This window comes from Chenopodium quinoa, unplaced genomic scaffold, assembly GCF_001683475.1.
Source record: "Chenopodium quinoa cultivar QQ74 unplaced genomic scaffold, ASM168347v1, whole genome shotgun sequence".
NCBI lineage: Eukaryota > Viridiplantae > Streptophyta > Magnoliopsida > Caryophyllales > Amaranthaceae > Chenopodium > Chenopodium quinoa.
Window position 1 is genome coordinate 1,302,718 of NW_018742881.1, and position 24,030 is coordinate 1,326,747.

The window sequence follows — 24,030 nt, forward strand, 5'->3', positions numbered from 1 at the left end:
TCAATTGAATAGAATTACACTTCCGATTTATTTTCTTGGGAAGTTCTCGTCTTCTCAAGCTCTCGAGTATGGTGGTGCCTAAAGTTTTCATCATATGTTTATATGTGTAATATTCAGCTAAGTTGTTCTTGTAGAATTTTTCATCATGTATTGTCTAGCAGAAGACTAGCGTTTTTTCTAGATTGCTTGTATCATTTCTTTCATTCAAAGAAAAGACTCATGTGTTACTATGTTAGTAACCTTACTTTTGTACATGTAAAAATTTGGTGAAAGAATTTTGAAAGCCTTTAGCGCTGCAAATAATATTAATTACGTTGATTACCGTATGATATTGCCATACATGTTTAAATCAATACTCTGTGAATTTAGGAATGATATAAAATTGTTTATACACAACCTTGGTCATACCACAAAAATAAAATAAACGACAATCTTTTGAAAACGGAGGGAGTACTCAAAGAGAGCGGGAATAGATCAAATGAAAAGGGGCTATGAAGATGAAGATTAAAACAAGATGTTAAATTTTCCAAGAGATGGGGCGAACTCAACGGTTTATCTATCATCAGTTTCAATTCCCTTATTTTCTCTCACCCAACGTATTAGGATTTTCCTAAATTTGGCACGCATCAACTTTGCACCCAAAACACTAGATTGAAAGAGAGAGCAGAAATGATGCCTCAACAATCCAAATTTAGAAACATAGAATTTCTGGGTAGTTCTGGGAAATTCTCCATTTTCTCAAATTTTTTCCTGCAACATTCATGGTGTTCATCTGCAAAATCCCTAATTTATTTTGATGAATTTGCTGCTTTGATTTGTATGTCTGTCTTTGATCCTATCTGTCCTTTTTGGGAATTGGGTTTTCAGAAATGTCCCCCAATTTCATAGGATTATCATTATGGTTCTTCTTTTGTGGGGTTCTTACATTAGTGCACTCCAAAACTGATTCTAAAGATGGTAATTCTTTCTTAGATTTTCTTATTTCTTCCCTTTATAATGTGGGTTATTCAAGGAAGCCTATGTTAGCGGTTTTACTGTTCGTGTGTGTGAGATTGATCAATTTCGGATATTAACATAAACTTTCAGGAGTTTTTTGTTATTATATGATTATATGTTGATGGAATCTTTGTTTTTATTTGTTGTATATAGTCACTGCTCTTAATGTGATGTTCACAAGCTTGAATTCTCCTAAAAAGTTGAAAGATTGGGAATCAGATGGTGGTGATCCTTGTGGTGATGGATGGAAAGGCATTGAATGTTCTAAATCATCAGTCACAGAAATGTATATTCTCTAAATTTTTGCAGTTTTTAGCAGTATTTTTCTTAATAACTGAATTAAATTTTGACAGTTTTGTTTTTCTTTGATCAATTTTGTAGAAATTTATCTGGTTTAGGATTGACAGGATCACTGGGTTATCAGTTATCAAACCTTGCATCAGTCACCTACTTGTGAGCTTATTTACTCGTATTTTCTTTGTCTTAGTTTCGTAATTGATTTACTATTCATGATATTAAGGAATTAACCTGTTAAGCTATTAATTATGCACCTGTTTGTCATGGAACAGCGATGTGAGCAACAACAAACTCAGTGGTGACATACCTTATCAACTTCCTCCCAATGTGAAACACCTGTGAGTGTGAGACATTTTCAAACTTGCTATTTAAGTGTGCTGCCTGAGCTGCTTATGATGTTAATTTTTAGTTGCATAATGTGAATGTCACCCCATATCTTCTGAGAGGTATTCATAGCGAGGCTGTAGAGATTATTGCTGTTTTTCAAAATGTTGATGTATAGTTATTCTATTCATTTTGGTTGCTTTGGCTTACTAATGTAGTCTTGAAAGGCATCAATTATTCATTATTCAATGTGTTTATTGCACAGTTCGCCAGATTTTTTGTTCCGAACTTGATTCTATTAGTTGACTGACTTCTTAATACTGCTGTGATTATCAGTGATCTGTCCAACAACGGCTTTACCGGTACTGTTCCTTATTCTGTTTCACTAATGAAAAGCCTCAAGGACCTGTAAGTGATGTTTGACATATTATTTATTCTTATCAGAAACATATCTGTGCCCTGGTTGAGACATTTGCTTCATTATTAAGTTTGTGTATTTTTGTGCACTGCAGTGACCTAAGTCATAATCAGCTGAATGGTCAGATAACTGACATGTTTAGCTCACTTTCAAATCTTGATCTCTTGTAAGTGCTTTCGTCAAACTTGTTTAACTCTGAACTTTTGTTGGTTCATACCTTTCAACCGGCGCTTCCTTTTCTTTGTTACATCTCATGATACATAATATAGATTAGCGGTGCATTATAAGAAAGTTGAAGCAGAAACACAATGAGTTGAGCGTTTGGTATCCTCTCTTTTAATTTTGAAAGTTCGGGTTGAGAGAATAAAAGTTGTTCAAAGAGACTGAAGTTGCAAGTGCTTTATAAATGAATGGAATCTCATTTAGTTATAATGGTAAGCATAAGACAGCTAGAGCTAATGATAATATAACACCACAGATGATAGGACTTTTGAACTTAAGTTCATGAATTATTTGATGCAAAGTATATTGGAGGCTGGGCATATGATGCTCTTTAATGTTTTAAACTGAGAAAAAAATTTGTACCTACATAGCAAGGGAGGTGGCTCAGTGGGGTTAGAAGTTTATTTGTTGCAAACTTGCAATATATGAAGACTGTACATTCTTGTTTGATAACTTATATGAAATGGTCACACCTGAACCATCATTTGATTTTGGGCTCTGAGCTAATTTTTCTTATAAATTTGCTAGTCCCAAAATCCTAAATACAATCTTTTAGAAGATATGAGTTCAAATTCAAGCTATTCAACCATAATTCGACAATATGAAAAAAGTTAAGCCTGGAACTCCATTCTAATTTTGAAAATTTCTAATCTTAAATGATAACTTGATGTGGCTTTGTATGGATTTTATATTTCATCCAAATAATGTACATCTGAATTTATAGCCTTTTTGGATGGAGCATGTTTACCTTGCATTGTTATCAGATGGATACTGCCTGTTTTTGCTTAATTCTGTCTCTCTGGTGGATGTGTTGATCAGTGCTCAAATTGCTGAATGATGCAGGGATCTTTCATTTAACAAACTATCTGGCAGCTTACCTCAGAGTTTTGAATCTCTTTCAAGCCTCTCTACACTGTAAGAAATAATTGCATATACCTTTGTGCCTTAAGAATTCATGAAGCTGAACCTGTTTGTATCACAGGTATCTTCAGAACAATCAACTTAATGGCCAGATAAATGTGCTTGGAAAGTTAAAACTTGATGAGCTGTAAGTTGGTTACTTTTATTACTTTGTATGATATTGACTAGAATTTTATTTATTTTTCTGATGGAGCGATGCTATGCATTTACCTCATTCTACTATATATCCTACATAACATGCATAATTTCTGCTATACAATCTTCTCATCAACTTTTCTTACTCAGAAACATCTCTTACTGAGTCTTGATTCGATATATTTTTCTTCTCTGAATACATATATTGCTACACTCTATTCTTGCATTTGAATCAAGGACCCTCTTTTAGTCTTTTTGCAAATATAGGTGAGAATATGCACTGCATACTGCTCACATGACTCCTGTATCAAAAGAGAACCAATACGCTGTTTAATGAAATCGAATGTAATGTTGGCTACTTATGTTGGAAGAGGGAAAGATATTTTTGAGAGTGCATTTATTACATAATGGATGGGAACACATAACAGAGGAAGAGGACGACTATTGTTATGGTGAGGTGAGGTAGCATGCAGAGTTTGCAGAAACATGTTATTGTGAATGATTCAGAAACAAAATAAGTTCTATCTCAACAGATCTCAAGTTCTATAGTTTCCCTAGTTTCATTTTTGAATAATAAATGTTATTTTATCTCTTCTAATATGCTTATGTTAAGCATTATTATATGTTGAAGATTGGCATGCCTACTTTTCTCTGGAGATCTATGATAATAGTATATGTCATGCTTGCAGCAATATAGCGAACAACAAATTCAGTGGGTGGATCCCTAATGAGTTGACAAAAGTGAAAAAAATAGAGTAAGTATCTGCATACGCATAAACTCTTGTCTAGTTTTGTCTTGCTTTAGATTACTGGACTTCTCTCATCAAAGCTTTCCTCGCCTTCTTAAGAGCCTCTTTGGGTTCATTGGGATATTATTGTTGATGTTGCCTTAGATTACTGGGAAGTAACAAATCGATATAAGTTTCTTGAGCTTGTCATAGTAACATCTCTAACATTTAGTAATTATTTTGAAGCATTGAAGGAAATTCTTGGTCTTCTGGGCAACCTCCTCCTGGAATGACTTCGAGTGGCAATATTAAGTCTACCCATATGAGCAAAGGTGGGTTAAGTGGGGCAATGATTGCTGCGATTATTATGGGTGTTTTGGTGGTAGTTGCAACATTTCTAGCAATACTTTCGAGAAAAAGATCTTCTTTCTCTTCAAGTTTGTATGATGAACAAGATAATCAAAGTGGTCGCAAATCATTTAACTACTTTGGGTCCAATAGATACTCAACTGAACTGGGAATAGATAAAGACAAAGGCTTCAAAGGTAATTCCTCGTTCTTTACAGTTTGTTTTCAAAGATTTTCATGATTGTCGTGGAATTCTCTATGCTGGTCCTGTCATTTTGAGTTGTTTTTACCTCATAATTTGTTGTTCAATGCCTACAGCCTTATTATTCTGTGTGAGCTGTCATAGTGTTTCTGTTCATACTTCCTCTCTTGTTCTGATCACTTCTTTGCTTATCTTTTGTTTCATACTTGGCAGACCACGACATAAAGGCTTTACAATCTTCTGGTCCAATTGGTCTTAAGCCTTCACTATCATACCGCATGAAGTCATTTAGAAACAATGAGCCTGTGAATAATGCTGCTTCTCCAAGAAAGGTGTCTTTTGAAATCACCCCTTATGCATTGTCAGAGTTGCAGACTGCGACTAGCAACTTTGCTATGAGTCGATTGCTTGGAGAAGGATCCATTGGACGTGTTTATAAAGCCAAACGTCCAGATGGCAAGGTATCGGTTGCTTGAATACTTTATACTCACTGTAAATATGTCTCATAGAATTCAGCATGCGTTTAATGCTTGTCAATCAGATAGCCTGAAATCCTACTAATATTATTTCATTTACTACATCCGTTTCATATTATTTGCAACGATTTGACATAAAGTAGAGAGGAAAAGTGTCTAATCGTTGCAAATAATATGAAACGGAGGTGGTATTTACAAAGGATAAGACATCTCAATGCTCTCATAATAATTGTCCATTGTTGATGATATATTGAGCCCCTGTATAGTACTTGGTGCTAAGATTTCTTTTGTGTTGATGTTGATGTTTAAACTTTAAACAACATTTTTTTTTTTTACTTATCTGTAGTATTTTTTATGGTGCTTTGACTTCAGCATTATATGATCATGAGCATTATAGGATCATACTGTGTGTTGACTTACAGATTATGTCTTGATTTATTTTCCAGGTAATAGTAGTGAAAAAAATTAGCTCTGCATTCTTTCAAGATGGCCAAGATGAAAAGTTTTCTGATATTATTTCAAGCCTCTCCAAGATTTACCATCCAAATATTGTCGAGCTTGCCGGACATTGTTCAGAGCAGAAACATAACATGCTGGTGTATGAGTATTTTAGAAATGGTTCGATTCATGAGTATCTCCACTTGTCTGATGAATTCAGCAGACCGCTTACTTGGAATACTAGGGTGAAGATTGCTTTAGGAACTGCACGAGCTGTTGAGTATGTTACTTCGCTGCATGCTCCTTGGAATGAATATTTAGTTGGAAATATACAAAGTATTATTTATATACATGCATGCTCGGATTTGATAAAAGCTTGTTGATTACAGTAGTTCAAAATTTTTTGATAAGTGAAATAGTGAATGCTAATTGATTCATTATTACACTGTTGAGGGAGTTGCATGCAATTCTTTATTCCTTCTAATTATTTAAATTTGACATTCTTGTAAAGGGAGATTCATTCCACTGTTGCCATGTACAATTGTACATCCTCGTGTAATGTGTATTTTTTCAAGTTATTTCACACCTCTTTGTCTACAGGTACCTGCATGAAACTTGCTCCCTGTTTCACAGGAGTATCAAGTCATCCAACATTTTACTTGATATGGAGTTGAATCCTCGTTTAACGGAGTGTGGTTTGGCAATTTTTTATCAGGTCAGAAGCTGCTAATGGTTGGCAATTGTGGTGGTGGTGCTATATAAGTCTAATGTTTTCAACTATATATGTTCATATTAGTCATTGCTTCTAGGTTTTCCTGCTAGGATTGCATTGTTTCCATCATTGATGAACCTTGATCTGCTTTGTAGATATAACTCTGATACTTCGTATTTTTCATTATTTCTGATCAGTGGCTGATATTGTAGTTGCACAAAGAGGGTTTCCTTGTAAGAATATTCAAAATTTTTAGGTGTCTTTGTGTCATCTGTGATTTATTCGTTATTATGGCGAGTTGTGAGTTTTCAGTTAACTTGTATAGGTGTGAGCATTTATCAAGCAACTTTTGTAACCCTTAAACTGAATACAGCCGTGATAAAGTTCAAGTTTTTGGTCCATTTGTTTCCATGTTTTCTCCTTTTCTTTGTTAAATATCCTTTCTGAAAATCCTTTGATCCTTTTCCTCTTAAATGATTACTCCAGGATGCAACTGGAAACCTTGGAGGTGGCTGGTGTGCTCCAGAATGCACAAATGGTGCAGCTTACACATTTAAGAGCGATGTTTATAGCTTTGGAGTTGTCATGCTTGAGCTGTTGACTGGTCGAATGCCTTATGACAGGTTTGCTGTTTTTGTTATTGTACTTCAAAGTTCAAACCATACCACCCTCGATTTCACAGACTGTGTTGGAATGTGACTCGAGAATCAATATCAACCATTTGCTCTATCAGACTGTATTATCTTTGCTGATTATTACCTTCATTTCTTTACAGTACAAAGCCAAAAGCAGAACAATATCTTGTCCAATGGGCCTTATCACAGCTTCATGATATCGACGCTCTTGAAAGCATGGTTGATCCAGCACTACGTGGCCTCTACCCTCCCAAGTCAATTTCTCGGTTTGCTGATATTGTCGCGCTCTGTGTACAGGTGAGCACTATATGTCCTTTTCAAAATTTAACAATTGTGGGTAAGGCTTATTACTAAAAACCAATACTTAGGCGGCCATACACCCATACCCTATACCTAGGTGCGATCATACCTGCACTAATAACTATGCGTAATTAATAATAAACTTTTGTGTATTATCGATAATTGACAAGTTTAGGGGCAATGTGGGCACGAGGGACCATTCCCTTATGCCCTCATACCCGCCTAATACCTTCATACCCACTAACCCCCAGTAGGAACGAATTAAAACTCAACCACCATACATGCCTTAACGATTCATTCCTACTAAATGTTTGAAAATCCATTACCCACCTCTGCTACCAATTACTTGTTTAACATCGATAAACCAATATTTAATTGACATAATAATGCACTCCAAAAAATGATAAGAAATTTAAGTATGAGGCGAGGTGTCGTGATTGGGTATGGGGCATTGGGGCAGATACAATCACAATTCATATTCGTCCCCACCTGTGCCTCCTAACTTAAAGCTTTAATTGCAATGGGCTTGCATTCATAGCCTATGTTACATGGACTTTTCATTTCACCTCAAATACTCATGTCGGACTCTTGACACTCAGACGTGGATATGACACTTGGACACTTCACCTTTTGTTCAAAAACATATATTTTTTTCCCCCACAAAATAGCCGAGTCGGGCGCTTGGACACATACCCGTGTCGGACATGAGTACCTGAGTCCTTGTAACATAAATCATAGCCAATTCTATTAACTTAATAATTTATCTCGGTATTTTGTAGACGGAGCCAGAATTTCGGCCACCAATGTCAGAGGTGGTGCAATCGTTACACCGGTTAGTTAGACGCCCCAGCATGAGCAATCGAGGGGTAGATGACTTTGATTACTAGCTGCTCTTTTTTTTTTTTTTTTCTTTTTTATTAACAGTTTTTTACTATATCGAGTGTACAAATTGTTCTTTTTTTTCCTTGATCTGTTTTCATTTTTAGTTTCTGCTTTTGATTTAAGATTTAAGATGCTAGTACATTGGATTATTCTGAATTTTGTCTTAGTTTCTTCTTCACACGATGATTATGCGTTAGGCCTTGTTTTGGTAGTGAATTGAATTGTAAAGGTCACTTGCACTATATATATATGTATCCCTTGTGTTATGTTGTTATCTGATGTTGTTGGTCGGATCATTGGGAAAGTTCATATACTACAGATCTGTGCTGATTGACTGAACTCAGCTGAGCTGAACTGAACTGAACATATTAATTAGTGATTTTTAACTACGGATTAGTGATCTTTGATTATTTATTGATTATTTATTACTATACATATGTGTACATACAAATGTACATATTAAAATATTTACGAAAAATATACTATATAATTATAAAATTTATGGAAAATATATTAAAAACTTGAAAACTTACATGTATCTAACCCATTTAAACAAATTTTTTAAAAAAATATTTTTTAAAAAAAAACACGAAAAGCTAACAGAGGCAACGGCCCAACAGTCCAACACCCTACCCCACTCTCTTTAATGTTGTTATTATTATTATTATTATTATTATTATTTTATTATTATTATTATTATTATTATTATTATTATTTATTGATTATTATTATTATTATTATTATTATTATTATTATTTATTACTTATTGATTATTATTATTATTATTATTGTTGTTGTTGTTGTTGTTGTTATTGTTGTTGTCGTTGTAATAAGAGCTTAAAAGAATGAAATTTGGTTTTGTATCATTAGCAATATCATTAGACATAAATTAAGAGTTGTACTGAACTGAACTGAATTGAACTGAATTTCAACGGAAGAGAACATGCCCGTATATATTGTACGCTGTTATTGTATTGTTATTCCTACTTAAAATTTTTTAATGAGACATAATTGGTTAAAGTAGGAAAAACAATATGAAATACCCGTCAAGGAAAAACAATATGAATTACTCGTAAGAGGGAGTAGTAACATTATTGTAGGCTTGTAGCCCTTGAGGTCATTGGTCATGACCACCTTTGCATTCATTTTTTTTTTTGGGAAATTCTACATTATAACCCGCTACTTTTTGAAATTCTATGCTGTGCCCCTACTTTTTGAAACTTCTACAATGTAACCCCAAGGTATAGTAAGTAACTCTGTTGTACCCTTGATGCTAAATCACCGTTAATATAGTTCCGTTAGACATAAAAATTTTATTTAATTAAATAAATAAATAAATGAAATATATAAAAAAAAATCAAAACACCAAAACCACCCCATGGTCAGCCCGCTGGCACCGCCATCCCACCACCCTTCCCCCGGAGCGTCGACCGCCTAGATTTCTTCCCCTCCCCCGATGTTCGCGTTGCCCCGACCACCTCCCATTTCCCCTTTGAATCACCCATCACGAAGTTCAACAAAATCTCTCAAATTCCAACCCTCAAATCCCAAACCCTAACCCTAACTTTCAATTTCCGGGAGTAGGAGGCTAGAGCGGAGAGAGAGAAAAGGAACAACAGCGGAGGCTACGGCTGCGGTGAAGGGAGATGGCGGATCGTTGATTTCCGGCGATTGGAGGTTATTTAAAGTGTTTTTTCGTGGGGGAGGGGGAGGGGTTACGAGTGGTTTTACGGGGAAAGGGGAGGGTCATCGGGGCTGTGCAGTCACCGAGGGAGGGAAAAAGGGTCTGAGAGGCGTTCGACGTTCGAGGGGACGGGGGTAGGGCTGGCCGTGGGTTGCAGCGGCTGGTTGTGGGTGGTTGGATTGGTGATTTTAGTTTTCTTTTTAATTTTTTTTAATATTTTTGGGATATCGGAACTTTATTAACGGACACTTAACGACGAGGGTACAACAAAGTTACCAATGAGACCTTAGGGTTACAGTGTAGAAGTTCCAAAAACTAGGGGCACAGCGTAGAATTTCAAAAAGTAGCGGGTTATAATGGAGAATTTCCCTTTTTTTTAATAACATATTATGTTATAAACATACTTCATATTACATTTCACAAACCAATGAACTTATTTAGTTTACTTTATTTTTTATACTTGTATATTTCATTTGAACTGAACCTATGTTTTTTTTATCTGGTTTGATTTGAAATTATTTTGTTTATTTTATGTAAGTTGCAACAATTTATCAACAACAAATGACTATAGATAATAAGAAGGTATAATTGGAAAGACTAAGGTGTCGTTTGGTTGCTATGGGAATTTACTTTCCATAGGAATTTGTATTTCATGAGAATTAAATTCCTACATCAAATTCATGGGAATTGCTTAAAATTGTTTGGTTGACATGAAGGAAGTTGCAAATCATGGGAATTTTGACTTACCTAGGGGGGGTTGGGTAATCAACTTCCCATGTTTTGTGGGAAGTCACAATTCCCATGAATTTGCAATTCCCTCATTTTCACTTTTTAGTGTCAACCAAACAACTCACCCATTTTCAAATTTCCATAATTTTTGACTTCCTCCATTTTCTTTGTGTAACCAAACAACCCCTAATACATTTTTTTTTTGAAAGCGACTAATACCTTGTGCTAAAGCTAAATGACACTTTAAATCATGCTTTTCACACATTAACTTTGAGTACATTCGTGAAGTATATTTATTTAAAACATGGTAAATCAGTAAATGTCCGCTATTAACATTAATTTATTTGTTGATATATAAAATTATTACGGAGTACGTAATAATTTTAGTGATGGATTGACAAACATAAACTTTAAAAGGAATTGACAAAAATGAACAAAAGTACAAAACCCTTTGAAATAGGTTACGTTGAATAATTAAAAATAAATAAATGAATAATTAGCTTACAAGTTGCACACCTTGAGCACGTGGAGATAAGTAAACAGAAAGAGAAGAAAAGAGTAGAGTAAACACTGATAATTGAGGGAGAGTCGCAGCCAAAAAATTAAATGAAAATTCTCAATGTCAAACATTGGCGCTCGAGGTAAACGAGGGTGTCATCTCTTATCTCCAATATCCGGTGGGGTCGCCGAGGTGCTATTATACCATACTACGGAGTAGTATATTATTATATAGTTTTCGTTTATTTTTTTATTTAGGTTATGTTTACTTCACCTTATTTTTGCCAAATTAAAATTATATTTATTGAAGTGATATTATTTTTTGTTGAACTGAATTAATGTAAAGTGAACAAGGCCTTAGTATAGGTTGTAGTTAAGGATTTTTTTTTTTTTACACTAAGCAAACAAGCAAAGTGATTTTTCTTAAAACCTTCTCCTTTTGCCTTATTTTTCGTAGTTTGTGAATTTACGAATAGAGAATGTGATTTCACTTTTTATTTTGAGGGATACCCAAACAATTCCCCGAATAAATAATATTTGTTTATCTGGGGGTATAATTGTCTTTTCAAGTACCAGTAGAGGGGTATATGCGTCTTTTAATGTACTAGTTGAGGGGTACATGTGTAATTTCCTCACCAAACAGTAAAAGCAAAAAGCAAACAGTAATTGGACAGCTCACCAAAAGTATTGAATAAATTACCCTGGATTTTCAATATATTTACAAAAATGTCATCAGATTAACAAAAATTCGTTTATATGGCAGATTAACTTATATTTTTCCTTTTATTTCAAGGGAAATGGTAATTTAATGACCTCTAATGATACTCAAATTGTTTCTAAATACTTATAATACTTGTCTCCTCAATGATACATAAGTTTATTTAATTAATTACTATATATATGTATTATGGTCGCAGTGCCTATGATTCTTCCTATATTTCCACACAAACTCAAGTGTCCTAAGTATTTAAGAACAAAATAAAATATCTTGTTATTATCTATATAACCTTGAATACCTTTTTAAATAGTACTCCCTCCGTCCTTTAATACAAAGCTTCTTTCTAGCATTTATTACTCACATAATAAAGTGATAGATGTTTTTAATTTAGGGATGGACGGAGTAGAAAAATATTTCCTTCTTTCTTTCCTTAAATTAAGAAAACGATATATTGGACCATGAACAACCCCTCTTCCTTTCCCACACCACAATTCCACAAATCAGTCCCCTACTGGGCCTAGTGATAAATATTAAGGGTATGTCACATCTCATATGTGCATGTATACTATACGTAAAAGTCATAGGTAATTATCTCATTAGCTTATATACTTTGTTAAGACTTGTGGCTAATTTAGGAAGAAAAAAAACAAAAAAATTGCTTCTAATATTTCTATCTTTGTCGGTTTGCTGCTAATAATCTCATATTTGAATTATCATTAAATAATCTCGCCTTTATAGAGCATTTTCTTTGACTGGTTCCTTATCACTGCATGATTGATTAGTCAAAAACTTTAAAAAATATATATATAATAAAAAGGCTATATCGATCCTAACCTCCGAGTGCCACCCCAACCCAAGGTCCCCAACCCTCCAGCAGATATCAGTCCTCCCGCCGTCCCGCTCCCCGAATGCTGACCGACCCAGCCTCCTCCCCTGCGCCGGTTGACCCAGCCCCTCCCTCTTTCCCCCGGCGCAACCACCCACCTCTCTCTAAATTAGTTTATTTAAAAAATTTGCATCTCCAAATTAGTTTATTATTATCATCATTAGTACTAAAAATGTGTTAGTCCATACTTTACTGTAATTTTAATAAGTCAAACTCATCATGTTTAGTCATGTAATCATATATAAAACTTTAGTAATTTTATAATTATGGATTTATGGTATAAATTTAATAATTATATACAAGTCAGTTTTCAAGCAATGTATGAGGGGTCTAGAATCCACACAATTAATAGGCAATACATTCGACCACAAACCAAGCTAAGTTTGGTCTAGTGGTAAGGATTGTATTTTCCAACCTTGAGGTCAAGGGTTTAATTTCCAATAGAGGCACTTTAAGGGTGGGGGATTCCTTACCATTTCCCCCTCACTCTCAAAAAGTGTCTGACTTGTAAATACCGGACCAAACAAAACGTAAGGGTTGAGGTTCAGTCTAAAGTCCTTCCAAGAAAAAAACTAAAAAAAATAAAAAATCGACCACAAAATAAATCGTCATACACGTAGATTGCTTTCGTAGCAACGAGGAAAGCGAGGAGCGCGAGATAAATTATAAACATCATCATATGGCTCTACGTCTTCGTCTTTCCTACATAAAATATTTCATTATTTATTTTAGTTATTGGACCAACCTGGCATATTATATAATATATGCATGCATATTGCTTGTATATTTCACACACATATTTATACATCAAAGTTTTCATATAAAAGTGACTCTACCATATCTAATTGAGCACAACAAAACATAAAACTTGCCAACTACATCGCATAGTAATTTGAGCTGATCAATTATAGTATATTGTCAGTTAGTTTGGTCACAGAAATTGTGACCCGTAATTTGAGAATTTGAAGATTTATAAATTTTGCTCAGGAAATTTTCTCTACGTGCTAAAGTTGTGAAGTTGGGATTATAAAATGTGGAGGTTAAAAGTTGGAGAAGGTGCAAATGACCCTTATTTATACAGCACTAATAACTTTGTTGGACGACAAACTTGGGAGTTTGATCCAAACTATGGCACCCCTGAGGAGAGGGAGGAGGTGGAGGAAGCACGTCGCAACTTCTACAACAATCGATTTAAAGTTAAGCCTTGTGGTGATCTCATATGGCGTCTTCAGGTTTGTTTTCTGGCTTTATTATAGATCTGTCAAGAATGTGTATTCTTAGTTTATATTGAGTGTAAACAAGGTATATATACAAGTATAAAACCTAATTGAAGGGCCGAAACTTAGCCCGTTAACCAACTAAATACAATATATACGGGCTTAACCAGATCATATTCACCTTTATTGTTTACTTTGTTTAATATTTGAAGTTGATTTAGATATTGATTGGGAGCCTGGGGATAAAAAGAGGGAAAACAGTGATGAGGTTGATTTTTTAAGGTCGGAAGTTGATTTTTTTTTTTTTTTTTTTTTTTAAATAACTCGAAAGTTGATTTGAGGTTAAACTAGTTTGTGAAATCTGAAGTGATAAGAAATTTCCCCTTACTATTACATAGCATTTTCTCAATCATGCATGAGATACTTAAGTAGACTTAAAATGGTTGGTATTGAACTTTTCCTTCATAAACGGAAGTATAGAACAAACTCCTCTTATATTGAATGTATATTCATAATTCATGTACTGTATACGAAGTATATTTATTATATCACGTTAAATAGGTTTGACATATTATTATGTACACCCGGGTGCATGATATATTTGTTCTCATGTTAGTAATTGATATCATTTAATCATCAAATGGAGAGCAAAAAACTAACTTTGTGATAGTTGAGTGCATCATACACCCGAGTGTTTATAAAATATTTATTATAGGAGGTAATCGTGGTGTTTGTTATGTCGTAAAGAATTATTTACAGCAGAATAATTATTAGAGTTTGGGAGCAAACAATACGGTAATTTTTCACACTAACCTAAAATGTCGTTAGTTGTTACCAACCCCTATTCCAGTTACATGCCAAACGCAAGATGAGGATTTATGTTAATAAAATCACGTACACTATCAAATTAAACATATTAAACAATGGTGGTACTTTCCATTTTAATAGCTTACGTTACTTTGTTATTATTAATATTGTTTGGGAATGACAAAGCTCAACAATGTAAAAAATCAATCTTATTGAATTGAACTCAAGTTTATTTAAGTTTATCACACTTATTAATTCAAAAGTTGCAAAAAGAATTCCAAAACAATGTTATAATACGCTTCGTATCTAATAATTTTACTCTAAGTAACATAAAAATTGAAAGAATCCAATTGGATTTAAAGTCAACGGGCACCAAGATTACTCGATTTGGTAAGATACTTTTAATAACTTCATCCATTAATTAATTAATTATTGCACATGTTCGAATCAGAAATCAATACTGATTTCTCCTCAAAAAAAAAAAAAAAAAAAAAAAAATCAATATTGATTTATTAATTGAATAATTAGAAATTATTTGGTAGTTGGAATTTCACAAATTGGGGTTAATAACATGTCCCTCGAGCACCTCGTGGGTAGGTTGGGCGCATTCGGACTTTTACGACTACCTAAATCTATACACTCTATTTTACATGGACTTTATAGTCTACTCATAAAAATTCGAGTTTAAACATGTCAAATAAGAAAATCCTTAAAATGAGAATGATTTTATGTGTACATTTTTCTAAATTACTTGTACAAGTACATATTAGAAAACTATGTGCCTTTTTTTTTTTTTTTTTTTTTTTTTTTTTTTTTTTTTACCATGGTGTGTCTAATAGTCCATCCTTAACTACTATACAAATGATATGTCGCAATGATATTAATAACTGAAAATTTTAAGGTACAGTCGCCTGTACCTAGCAAGGTACAGGCAAAAAACGCGAAAAGAACATGTAGCAGTTTTTTAAAGAACATAAAGCTGTTTTGTAAAGAACATATAACTGTTTTGTAAAGAACATCCAATTTTTATGTTTTTTTATACATCTAAAGAACATCCCTAATATTTATAAAGAACATGAAAATATTATGTAATGAACATGATTTATGTATATTCACCATAATTTTTTTTTAAAAAAAAAAATCAAAGAACATTTCACAATAAGTAATTAACATTATATCACAAATAAAAGTACATTACACTGACAATTAAAGAACATGAACATATGTTCTTTTCACTCTTTTTTAATATAAATATGTTCTTTTTACTTTACATATGTGTTCATTACTTTTTAATAGTATGTTCTTTTCATTACAATAGTATGTTCTTTACATGTGTGTAATATGTTCTTTTCGCGAAACGGCTTTACGATGCAAGTTACCAATGCCTGTAGGAACCACACATTGTTAACTAGGTCCATTCTTAACTACTATACAAATGATATGTCACAATGATATTAATAACTAAAGACGGGCGATTTGAACCTGTGAATATACGTATCCCTCAATATTTGTCACTAAAACAGAAACTCGTTTTCGAAAATTAAATAGATGTACGAAGCATTATTATGAAAACACTAGACCTCGTATGATATTTCATTATCTTTCATCTCATTCTTTTTGTGGTGTGAGATGAGCATTCATGCTCCTTTAATTAGTTAACTTTAATAATTCGTACAATATGAGAAATTATGATAAAATTTTGTCCAACATTGATAAAAAGAAAATTTAAATGCAAATTTTTTAGTTTAATAAAGTGATGTAACGTTATGCACTTATATGCAAGAACATTAATTATTTAATAACCACTAATTATGCAATTAATCATTTGAACCATAGTTCCTAAGGGAGAAAAACTTCAAGCAAACAATACCTCAAGTGAAGGTAGAAGAAGGGGAGGAGATCACATACGAAACCGCGACGACAACATTAAAGAGAGCCGTGAATGTATTCACAGCCCTGCAGTCTGACCAAGGCCATTGGCCTGCTGAAATTGCTGGCCCTCAATTTTTCCTTCCTCCCTTGGTTAGTCCCTTAACAATCTATGTACATTTCATTTATGTAATTCCATAATTTTATAACAAAGTTTTCAAGAGTTCGTTATAATGTAATAACATGTACATAAACATGTAATGCCATGCAGGTTTTCTGCTTATACATTACAGGGGATCTGAATTCTGTTTTCGGGCCAGAGCATCGTAGGGAGATTCTTCGTAGTATCTATTATCATCAGGTTAACTCATATTCTTTACAATATAATGATGAATTGAAGAGGTTTGACTATGGAAATACTTTTACTTTCCTAAGAAAAAATTGGACTAATTGTATAATTTATTATAATAGAATGAAGATGGAGGTTGGGGATTGCATATTGAAGGACACAGTACCATGTTTTGTACTGCACTCAACTATATTTGTTTGCGAATGCTTGGAATCGGACCGGATGAGGGTGATGACAATGCTTGTCCTAGGGCTCGTAAATGGATCCTTGACCATGGTAGCGTTACTCATATGCCTTCTTGGGGAAAAACTTGGCTATCTGTAAGTCATTTAATGTAACTTCATATAATTCATAACGTGATTAATTATCTAATGTGATTGTAACAAACATGTATATATTTCTACCATTTTAGATACTCGGCTTGTTTGATTGGTCTGGAAGTAATCCAATGCCACCTGAGTTCTGGCTCCTTCCGTCTTTTCTCCCTATGTATCCTGGTATAAAATTTCGTATTCCCTAGTAGATATCTTGTACAAGTTATGTTTAAAAGCTAGCTAAATTCTTGAAACTTTTGGTGCTAATAAAATTTGATGTTGATTATTATGCAGCAAAAATGTGGTGCTATTGTCGAATGGTATATATGCCAATGTCATACTTGTATGGAAAGAGGTTCATCGGTCCGATTACACCTTTGATTAAAGAACTTAGAGAAGAACTCTACAACGAGCCCTTTGAGCAAATTAGTTGGAAGCAAATGCGTCATTTGTGTGCACCGGTAAGATCATATAACTTTGGCCTTGTTTATTAATTTTGATAAACTCATAGACATTTTTTTATTTTTAAAACTTGCACTAATTAAACTAATTGTTATAATTAACAAATAGGAGGATCTTTACTACCCTCATCCATTGATTCAAGATTTAATGTGGGACGCTCTTTACATCTTTACGGAGCCTCTCCTTACTCGTTGGCCTTTCAACAAGCTGATTCGAAAGAAGGCACTCGAGGTTACAATGGAACACATTCATTACGAAGATGAGAATAGTCGTTACATAACCATTGGATGTGTTGAGAAGGTATATATCGATCAATAAGGTTATAATAATTTAGTACTTAAAGATATAAAACATTGACTAATTTCTTTGAATTTTGTAGGTTTTATGTATGTTAGCTTGTTGGGTTGAAGACCCTAAAGGAGATCATTACAAGAAACATCTTGCTAGAGTCCAAGATTACATTTGGATTGCTGAAGATGGATTAAAAATGCAGGTATTTTATCATCAAAGAGAGTTTTATTAATAAAGTACTTACAAAATTCTCCAAAATTATGAAAAGTGATCATTACTAACATAAATATATGTGATAAACAAAATGCAGAGTTTTGGAAGTCAAGAATGGGATTGTGGGTTTTCCGTCCAAGCATTGCTAGCTTCAAATCTTAGCCTGGACGAAATTGGACCTGCTCTTAAGAAAGGCCACTTCTTTATTAAAGAGTCACAGGTATTCATTTTTTCTTAACTAGTGAATTTTTCATGTATATTAGGTGCAGAAATTTATATACTACTTCCGTTACATTATTATTTGCAATGATTAGACATTTTTCCTCTCTACTTTATGTCAAATCGTTGTAAATAATATGTAACGGAGGTAGTACTTTAAGGACTAGTGTTATAAAATGTTCATAAACACTAGAAAGTAGAATAGTTGTATAACTAATGCTACATATTTGGGTATATATTAGGTTAAGGACAATCCATCAGGCGACTTCAAAGCTATGCACCGCCATATCTCAAAGGGATCATGGACTTTTTCCGACCAAGATCATGGTTGGCAAGTCTCTGATTGTACCGCCGAAGGCCTTAAGGTACCAAGTAGATTGTATTTTTGTTATAGAAGAAAAATATAATGCATTTTGATGTTTATTTAATTTATACAATTAACTTTGGTTTCTTTTGTATTATATAGTGTTGTCTAATCTTATCAACAATGCCCCTGGAAATTGTTGGAGAAAAGATGGACCCTGAACGACTTTATGATTCTGTCAATGTCTTACTTTCTCTACAGGTAAAAATCCATTACTATATTGTAATATTTATTTTTTTACATATTGGCGTTCGTTACACCAATATATCTTTATTTGAAGTGAGATCTATTATTATGTTAAATTTCAATTTTTCTAGCCCAAAAAATTGAAAATAATACATCAACTATTTATTTTCAGAGTAAAAATGGCGGGCTAGCTGCTTGGGAACCTGCAGGGGCTCAAGAATGGTTGGAGGTAAGCCATTTAATTTTACTACAACGTATAAATTTACGTATTAACAATGTTACATAGTAATCAGTTTGTTAATCAATGTATATGAGCTTAATATAAGTATATTTGTACGATCTCCAGGTTCTTAACCCAACAGAATTTTTTGAAGGCATTGTCATTGAATATGAGTGAGTATTATTCTTTATATTCAATAAATTGTTATTATGGTTTTAATTTTAATGAGCAGACTACTAACAAAAAGAACACATATATATATATAATAGGTACGTAGAATGTACAGCTTCAGCAATTCAAGCTCTAGTTATGTTCAAGAAGTTATACCCAGGCCACAGGAAGAAAGAGATCGATAATTTCGTCGTAAATGCAGTCCGGTACCTTGAGAACACTCAGTTTCCTAATGGAGGATGGTATGTTATATGACTTCTAAGTTCTAATACTTCGTATAGCATATCTATGCCATTTGTATATACTATCACCGTTTCATATTATTTGCAATGATTAAACATTTTTTTCTCTACTTTATGCCAAATCGTTGCAAATAATATGAAACGGAGGTAGTATATATTATGTTGTATGTAGTTTGTACAAGTTGTGTACGCGTTCTTATTGATTATATTTAATCTAATTTATAGCATAAATTGTATTGTAGGTATGGAAATTGGGGAATTTGCTTCATATATGGGACATGGTTTGCTCTTGGAGGGCTAGCAGCTGGTGGGAAAACGTACTATAATTGTGCTGCTGTTAGGAAGGGTGTCGAATTTCTACTTACAACGCAAAAGGAGGATGGTGGATGGGGTGAGAGTTATATTTCATGTCCCAAAAAGGTAATTAACTATCCTTGTAATTACATATAATATAGATGATATTTGATCCCAAATCTTGAGTATCAAACCCCATATTTTCAAATACCAATTACATACTCTGTATTTGATAGAACAATTTTACAATTTAATACCGGACTTCGTACTCCATCTGTTTTTTTATTACTCGTAAGTTTTTTGTTTGTTTATTTGGAATTTAATTAACAATTTGTGATAAATAAACCACAGGAATTTGTGCCAATAGAAGGAAAGTCCAATTTGGTCCAAACCGGATGGGCTTTAATGGGTCTACTTCATGCTGGACAGGTATTTTCATAACTTTACTAATACTCCTCTAATAACCTAGCTTTTCCAAAAAAAAAAAAAAAAAAGCGCTTAAAACTATGCTTAATTTGCCATTTTCATATATGTTTCCCATTTAGATGTTTGTTAAAAATGACATTATGACAAATTATTTATGAGAGAATAGCTTGAATTGTATTGATGATCTTGGCTATTATTTATAGCCTATATAAGATAACCTACACAATATAAACTCTATCATATAAACTTCCATAAATCTATATTAGAATATCACTAAGATATATTATTATCCTAAATATAATATCATAAGATCTATATGGAAAATATATCACAATAATATATTTTCCTATATTCCTAACACCCTCCTGCAATCGTAACGGCAGTAACACGAACGTTACGATTGGAAATTCGCACTTTGTTGAAGTTAATCGAGTTGCACTACTCTGTTGATGTCGCCTTCAATTTTTTTTTTATTTAAAAAAAAAAGAACTTTTTCTACCACGGCCCTTTGCTGGTGTCCATGGTCTTCTGTCACGGCCCTTTGCTGGTGTCCGTGGTCTTTTGTCACGACCCTTTGCTGGTGTCCGTGGTCTTCTTTGCCACGGCCCTTTGCTGGTGTCCGTAATCTTCTTTGCCACGGCCCTTTGCTGGTGTCCGTGATCTTCTTTGCCAGGCCCTTTGCTGGTGTCCGTGGTCTTTTGCAATTTTTTTTTTTGAATAAAAAACAAACGCCAAACGTGGCTTTTCTTCATCTCCATGGAGATGCAATAATGGAGGAAGCACACTCAAACACTTCAACCTAACCAAATCACATATGATCATTCATATTGATCACATACACCAATAATAACCCATGTATCACATGGTTATTCCATAAAAAAAAAAAAAAGATTAAACCAAAAATAGAAATTTCAAAGAGCAATACTATTGCATAGCGGAAGCAAATTTATGAATCCCACCGGTGGGTCGCAAGATTTAACCTGCTCTTGATACTATGACAAATTATTTATGAGAGAATAGCTTGAATTGTATTGATGATCTTGGCTATTATTTATAGCCTATATAAGATAACCTACACAATATAAACTCTATCATATAAACTTCCATAAATCTATATTAGAATATCACTAAGATATATTATTATCCTAAATATAATATCATAAGATCTATATGGAAAATATATCACAATAATATATTTTCCTATATTCCTAACACGTTAATTTATACAATTTTTCTAACTATAATCAGGCGGAGAGGGATCCAACTCCTCTACATCGTGCAGCAAAGCTTTTGATCAACTCACAACTCGAAAATGGTGATTTTCCCCAACAGGTAACATTATTTATCTCCTATAATAAGTGTTAATAATTAATTTCCGATAATATAATTACGTATTAATTGATAAATTAACATAATTTTACTCTTTATGATTGGAAAAAAAAAACAGGAAATAACAGGGGTGTTCATGAAGAATTGCATGTTACATTATCCAATGTATAGGAGTATTTACCCAATGTGGGCACTTGCGGAGTACAGAAAGCGTGTTTCATTACCTTCTATCAACTCTGCCTAATCCATTTAATTATTTCATATCAAGCTAGATATGTTACAATAATTTTGTCCCAAAATAAGTTTTTATCTAATATGAATTATTAGAGTTGTAATTATGTAAAGTTGTACTTAATAAAATGAAAAGATAAGTCTTGTTAATTATACGTGGAAAACAAACGCAAGAGCAAAGTATTCGCGAGTGGATTTATGGTTCATAAATCTAATATTGACAGGATAATGACTAAGGGGGCGTTTGGTTCGTAGAGTGGTATAGGTTTAGAATCAGGAATAGGGTTAAGGTGGTATCGTGTTGGAACTTGATACTTAATACCATGTGTTTGGTTCAATTCTGGAATGGAATATCATCCCCTTAATTTTATGTATTTGAACCTAATGGAATGGAATGAGCCAAACCCACCTCCCCCAAGGTTTCTAAACCCCATACCTCATGGGTTTGAGGTATGGGTTTAAAATTCATATTTTTGACAACCAAACATATGGTATGAGTTTTGGTCATTCTAAACTCATACCTCATACCTATAATCTGCGAACCAAACACCCCCTAATTGAATGATATTATCAAATTAATGAGTAATAGTTGTGAGATCGAGTGAGAGATAGTTAAGGTAGGTAGAGCCCCTTCGCCTTTAAAGAATTTTGAGATCAATTCTCATTATCCGTCCTTATGGCTCTCTAAAAACACACACACAAAAGAATAGTAGTTGTCAATTATATATGTAAAAACAAATTTTAATACGGAGTATGCAAATATAAGAAACAAATTAAATAGAGGTAGTACATGAAAGACGGTGTTCATTTTTATTGAAATCTGCTATAAGAAATCAGTGAAGAACAATATGAACTAGAGAGAGAAGAAATTAGAGAGAGAAAAGAGAGGAGAGTATTCTCATTTGATTGAATTCAGAATTAGAGAATAGCTACAACATGAATATTTATACTTAGCTATAATACTCTATGCTTAGCTTCTATTACAAGCAACAAAATCATAACAGAATTGCTGACTGATCAAGAATCTTGTAACAAACTTAGCCTACGTGGCAAACATGCCATAAGCATGACTCTAGCAGAAATAATCAGCATCATCATATTCTGCAGTATCATCAACATCCCCCCGCAAGCTGGAATGGATGGAGTCTTCAGACATGAGCAGCTTGGAAGAAAGCTTAGAGTGTTGAGTTACTGACAGAGCTTTTGTCATGATGTCTGCAAGTTGCTCTACTGTAGGAAGATAAGTCAGTTGGATCAAGCCCTCAAGAACTTTATCCCTGGTGAAATGACAATCCAATTCAATGTTCTTAGTGCGCTCATGAAAGACAGGATTTCTGCCAATGTGTATTGCACTTTGATTGTCACAATTGAGAGTTACAGGTAGCAAGTCTGTAACACCTAGATCAAAAAGCAGCCTGACAAGCCAAGTAGTCTCTGATGCAGCTGCAGCCATGGCTCTATACTCAGCCTCACTTGAGCTCTTTGAGACTGTAGTCTGTTTCTTGGATTCCAAGATACAGGGGAGTTTCCCAAAAGAAGAACATAGCCAGTCACAGATCTTCTTGTAGTTGGACAAGATCCCAATCTGAATCAAAAAATGCCTGGAGAGTGAGTTTAGTAGAAGCTCTGAGCAGAATACCTTGCCCTAGAGTATGAGCAATATATCTAAGAACATGCTGCAATGCTTTAACATGAGAAAGTCTGGGCTGCTGAAGAAATTGACTCAAAGTCTGGACTGAGTAAGAAATGTCAGGCCTGGTATTAGATAGAAAATTTAATTTTCCTACCAAATATCTGTACAATTCTGGATCAGGATAGTAATCACCTTAGTTTCACCCCAGTAGGAAGAGGTGTTTTTTAGCAAGCTTTGACACATCCATTTGACATTCACTAAGCAATTCTTTAGTGAATTTCTTCTGAGTTAGAAGAATCCCAGAAGGTAGGTGTGTTACCTCAATTCCCAAAAAATAATTCAATACACCAAGATCTTTGATGCTGAATTGAGCATGTAAATGAGCTTTGAAGTATTCAATTTCAGTAGAATCTGACCCTATAACAAGGATATCATCAACATAGACTGCTACTATTGTCAAAGTAGATGTACTCTTTTTCAAGAAAAGAGAATAATCATTCTTTGACTGAACATAACCCATGGCCAATAATTCAGCATTAAGCTTTGCAAACCATTGCCTAGATGCCTGTTTTAGACCATATAATGACTTCTTTAGTTTACAGACCATATTGCTGGGATTAGCTAGCTCTTCTGGAGCTCTCATA

At 33.7% G+C, this 24,030-nt stretch overlaps 2 protein-coding genes across 2 annotated transcripts; both read left to right on the top strand.

Moving 5' to 3' along the window:
• The first annotated feature begins 122 nt into the window (after window positions 1–122).
• Window positions 123–8,308, top strand: LOC110726780 (protein STRUBBELIG-RECEPTOR FAMILY 5-like). Its single transcript, XM_021906287.1, has 16 exons — window positions 123–957; window positions 1,150–1,282; window positions 1,378–1,449; window positions 1,566–1,631; window positions 1,954–2,025; window positions 2,130–2,201; window positions 3,101–3,172; window positions 3,240–3,305; window positions 4,003–4,068; window positions 4,288–4,586; window positions 4,805–5,052; window positions 5,514–5,785; window positions 6,106–6,220; window positions 6,704–6,840; window positions 6,993–7,149; window positions 7,932–8,308. Exons 1-16 carry the CDS (start codon window positions 870–872, stop codon window positions 8,037–8,039), a joined length of 2,043 nt encoding a protein of 680 aa, XP_021761979.1. The 5' UTR covers window positions 123–869; the 3' UTR covers window positions 8,040–8,308.
• Window positions 8,309–13,315: 5,007 nt separating this feature from the next.
• LOC110726782 (beta-amyrin synthase-like) lies at window positions 13,316–21,908 on the top strand. Its single transcript, XM_021906290.1, has 18 exons — window positions 13,316–13,781; window positions 16,410–16,595; window positions 16,714–16,803; window positions 16,914–17,111; window positions 17,204–17,288; window positions 17,400–17,566; window positions 17,676–17,867; window positions 17,947–18,060; window positions 18,169–18,291; window positions 18,533–18,655; window positions 18,757–18,855; window positions 19,013–19,069; window positions 19,187–19,233; window positions 19,330–19,473; window positions 19,716–19,893; window positions 20,119–20,196; window positions 21,442–21,525; window positions 21,641–21,908. The coding sequence occupies exons 1-18, from the start codon at window positions 13,581–13,583 to the stop codon at window positions 21,764–21,766; spliced, it is 2,292 nt and encodes a 763-aa protein (XP_021761982.1). The 5' UTR covers window positions 13,316–13,580; the 3' UTR covers window positions 21,767–21,908.
• Window positions 21,909–24,030: the final 2,122 nt, after the last annotated feature.

What these genes read in the sequence shown, in the direction of transcription:
- LOC110726780 (XM_021906287.1), top strand. Translation starts at nt 870, where the DNA reads ATGTCCCCCAATTTCATAGGATTATCATTATGGTTCTTCTTTTGTGGG. An exon ending in CAAAACTGATTCTAAAGATG is followed by an intron (nt 958 to 1,149) that starts GTAATTCTTTCT and finishes TGTTGTATATAG; the next exon opens with TCACTGCTCTTAATGTGATG. An exon ending in GTTTGGCAATTTTTTATCAG is followed by an intron (nt 6,221 to 6,703) that starts GTCAGAAGCTGC and finishes TGATTACTCCAG; the next exon opens with GATGCAACTGGAAACCTTGG.
- LOC110726782 (XM_021906290.1), top strand. Translation starts at nt 13,581, where the DNA reads ATGTGGAGGTTAAAAGTTGGAGAAGGTGCAAATGACCCTTATTTATAC. An exon ending in AAGATGGATTAAAAATGCAG is followed by an intron (nt 18,061 to 18,168) that starts GTATTTTATCAT and finishes AACAAAATGCAG; the next exon opens with AGTTTTGGAAGTCAAGAATG. An exon ending in ATATTTCATGTCCCAAAAAG is followed by an intron (nt 19,894 to 20,118) that starts GTAATTAACTAT and finishes AATAAACCACAG; the next exon opens with GAATTTGTGCCAATAGAAGG.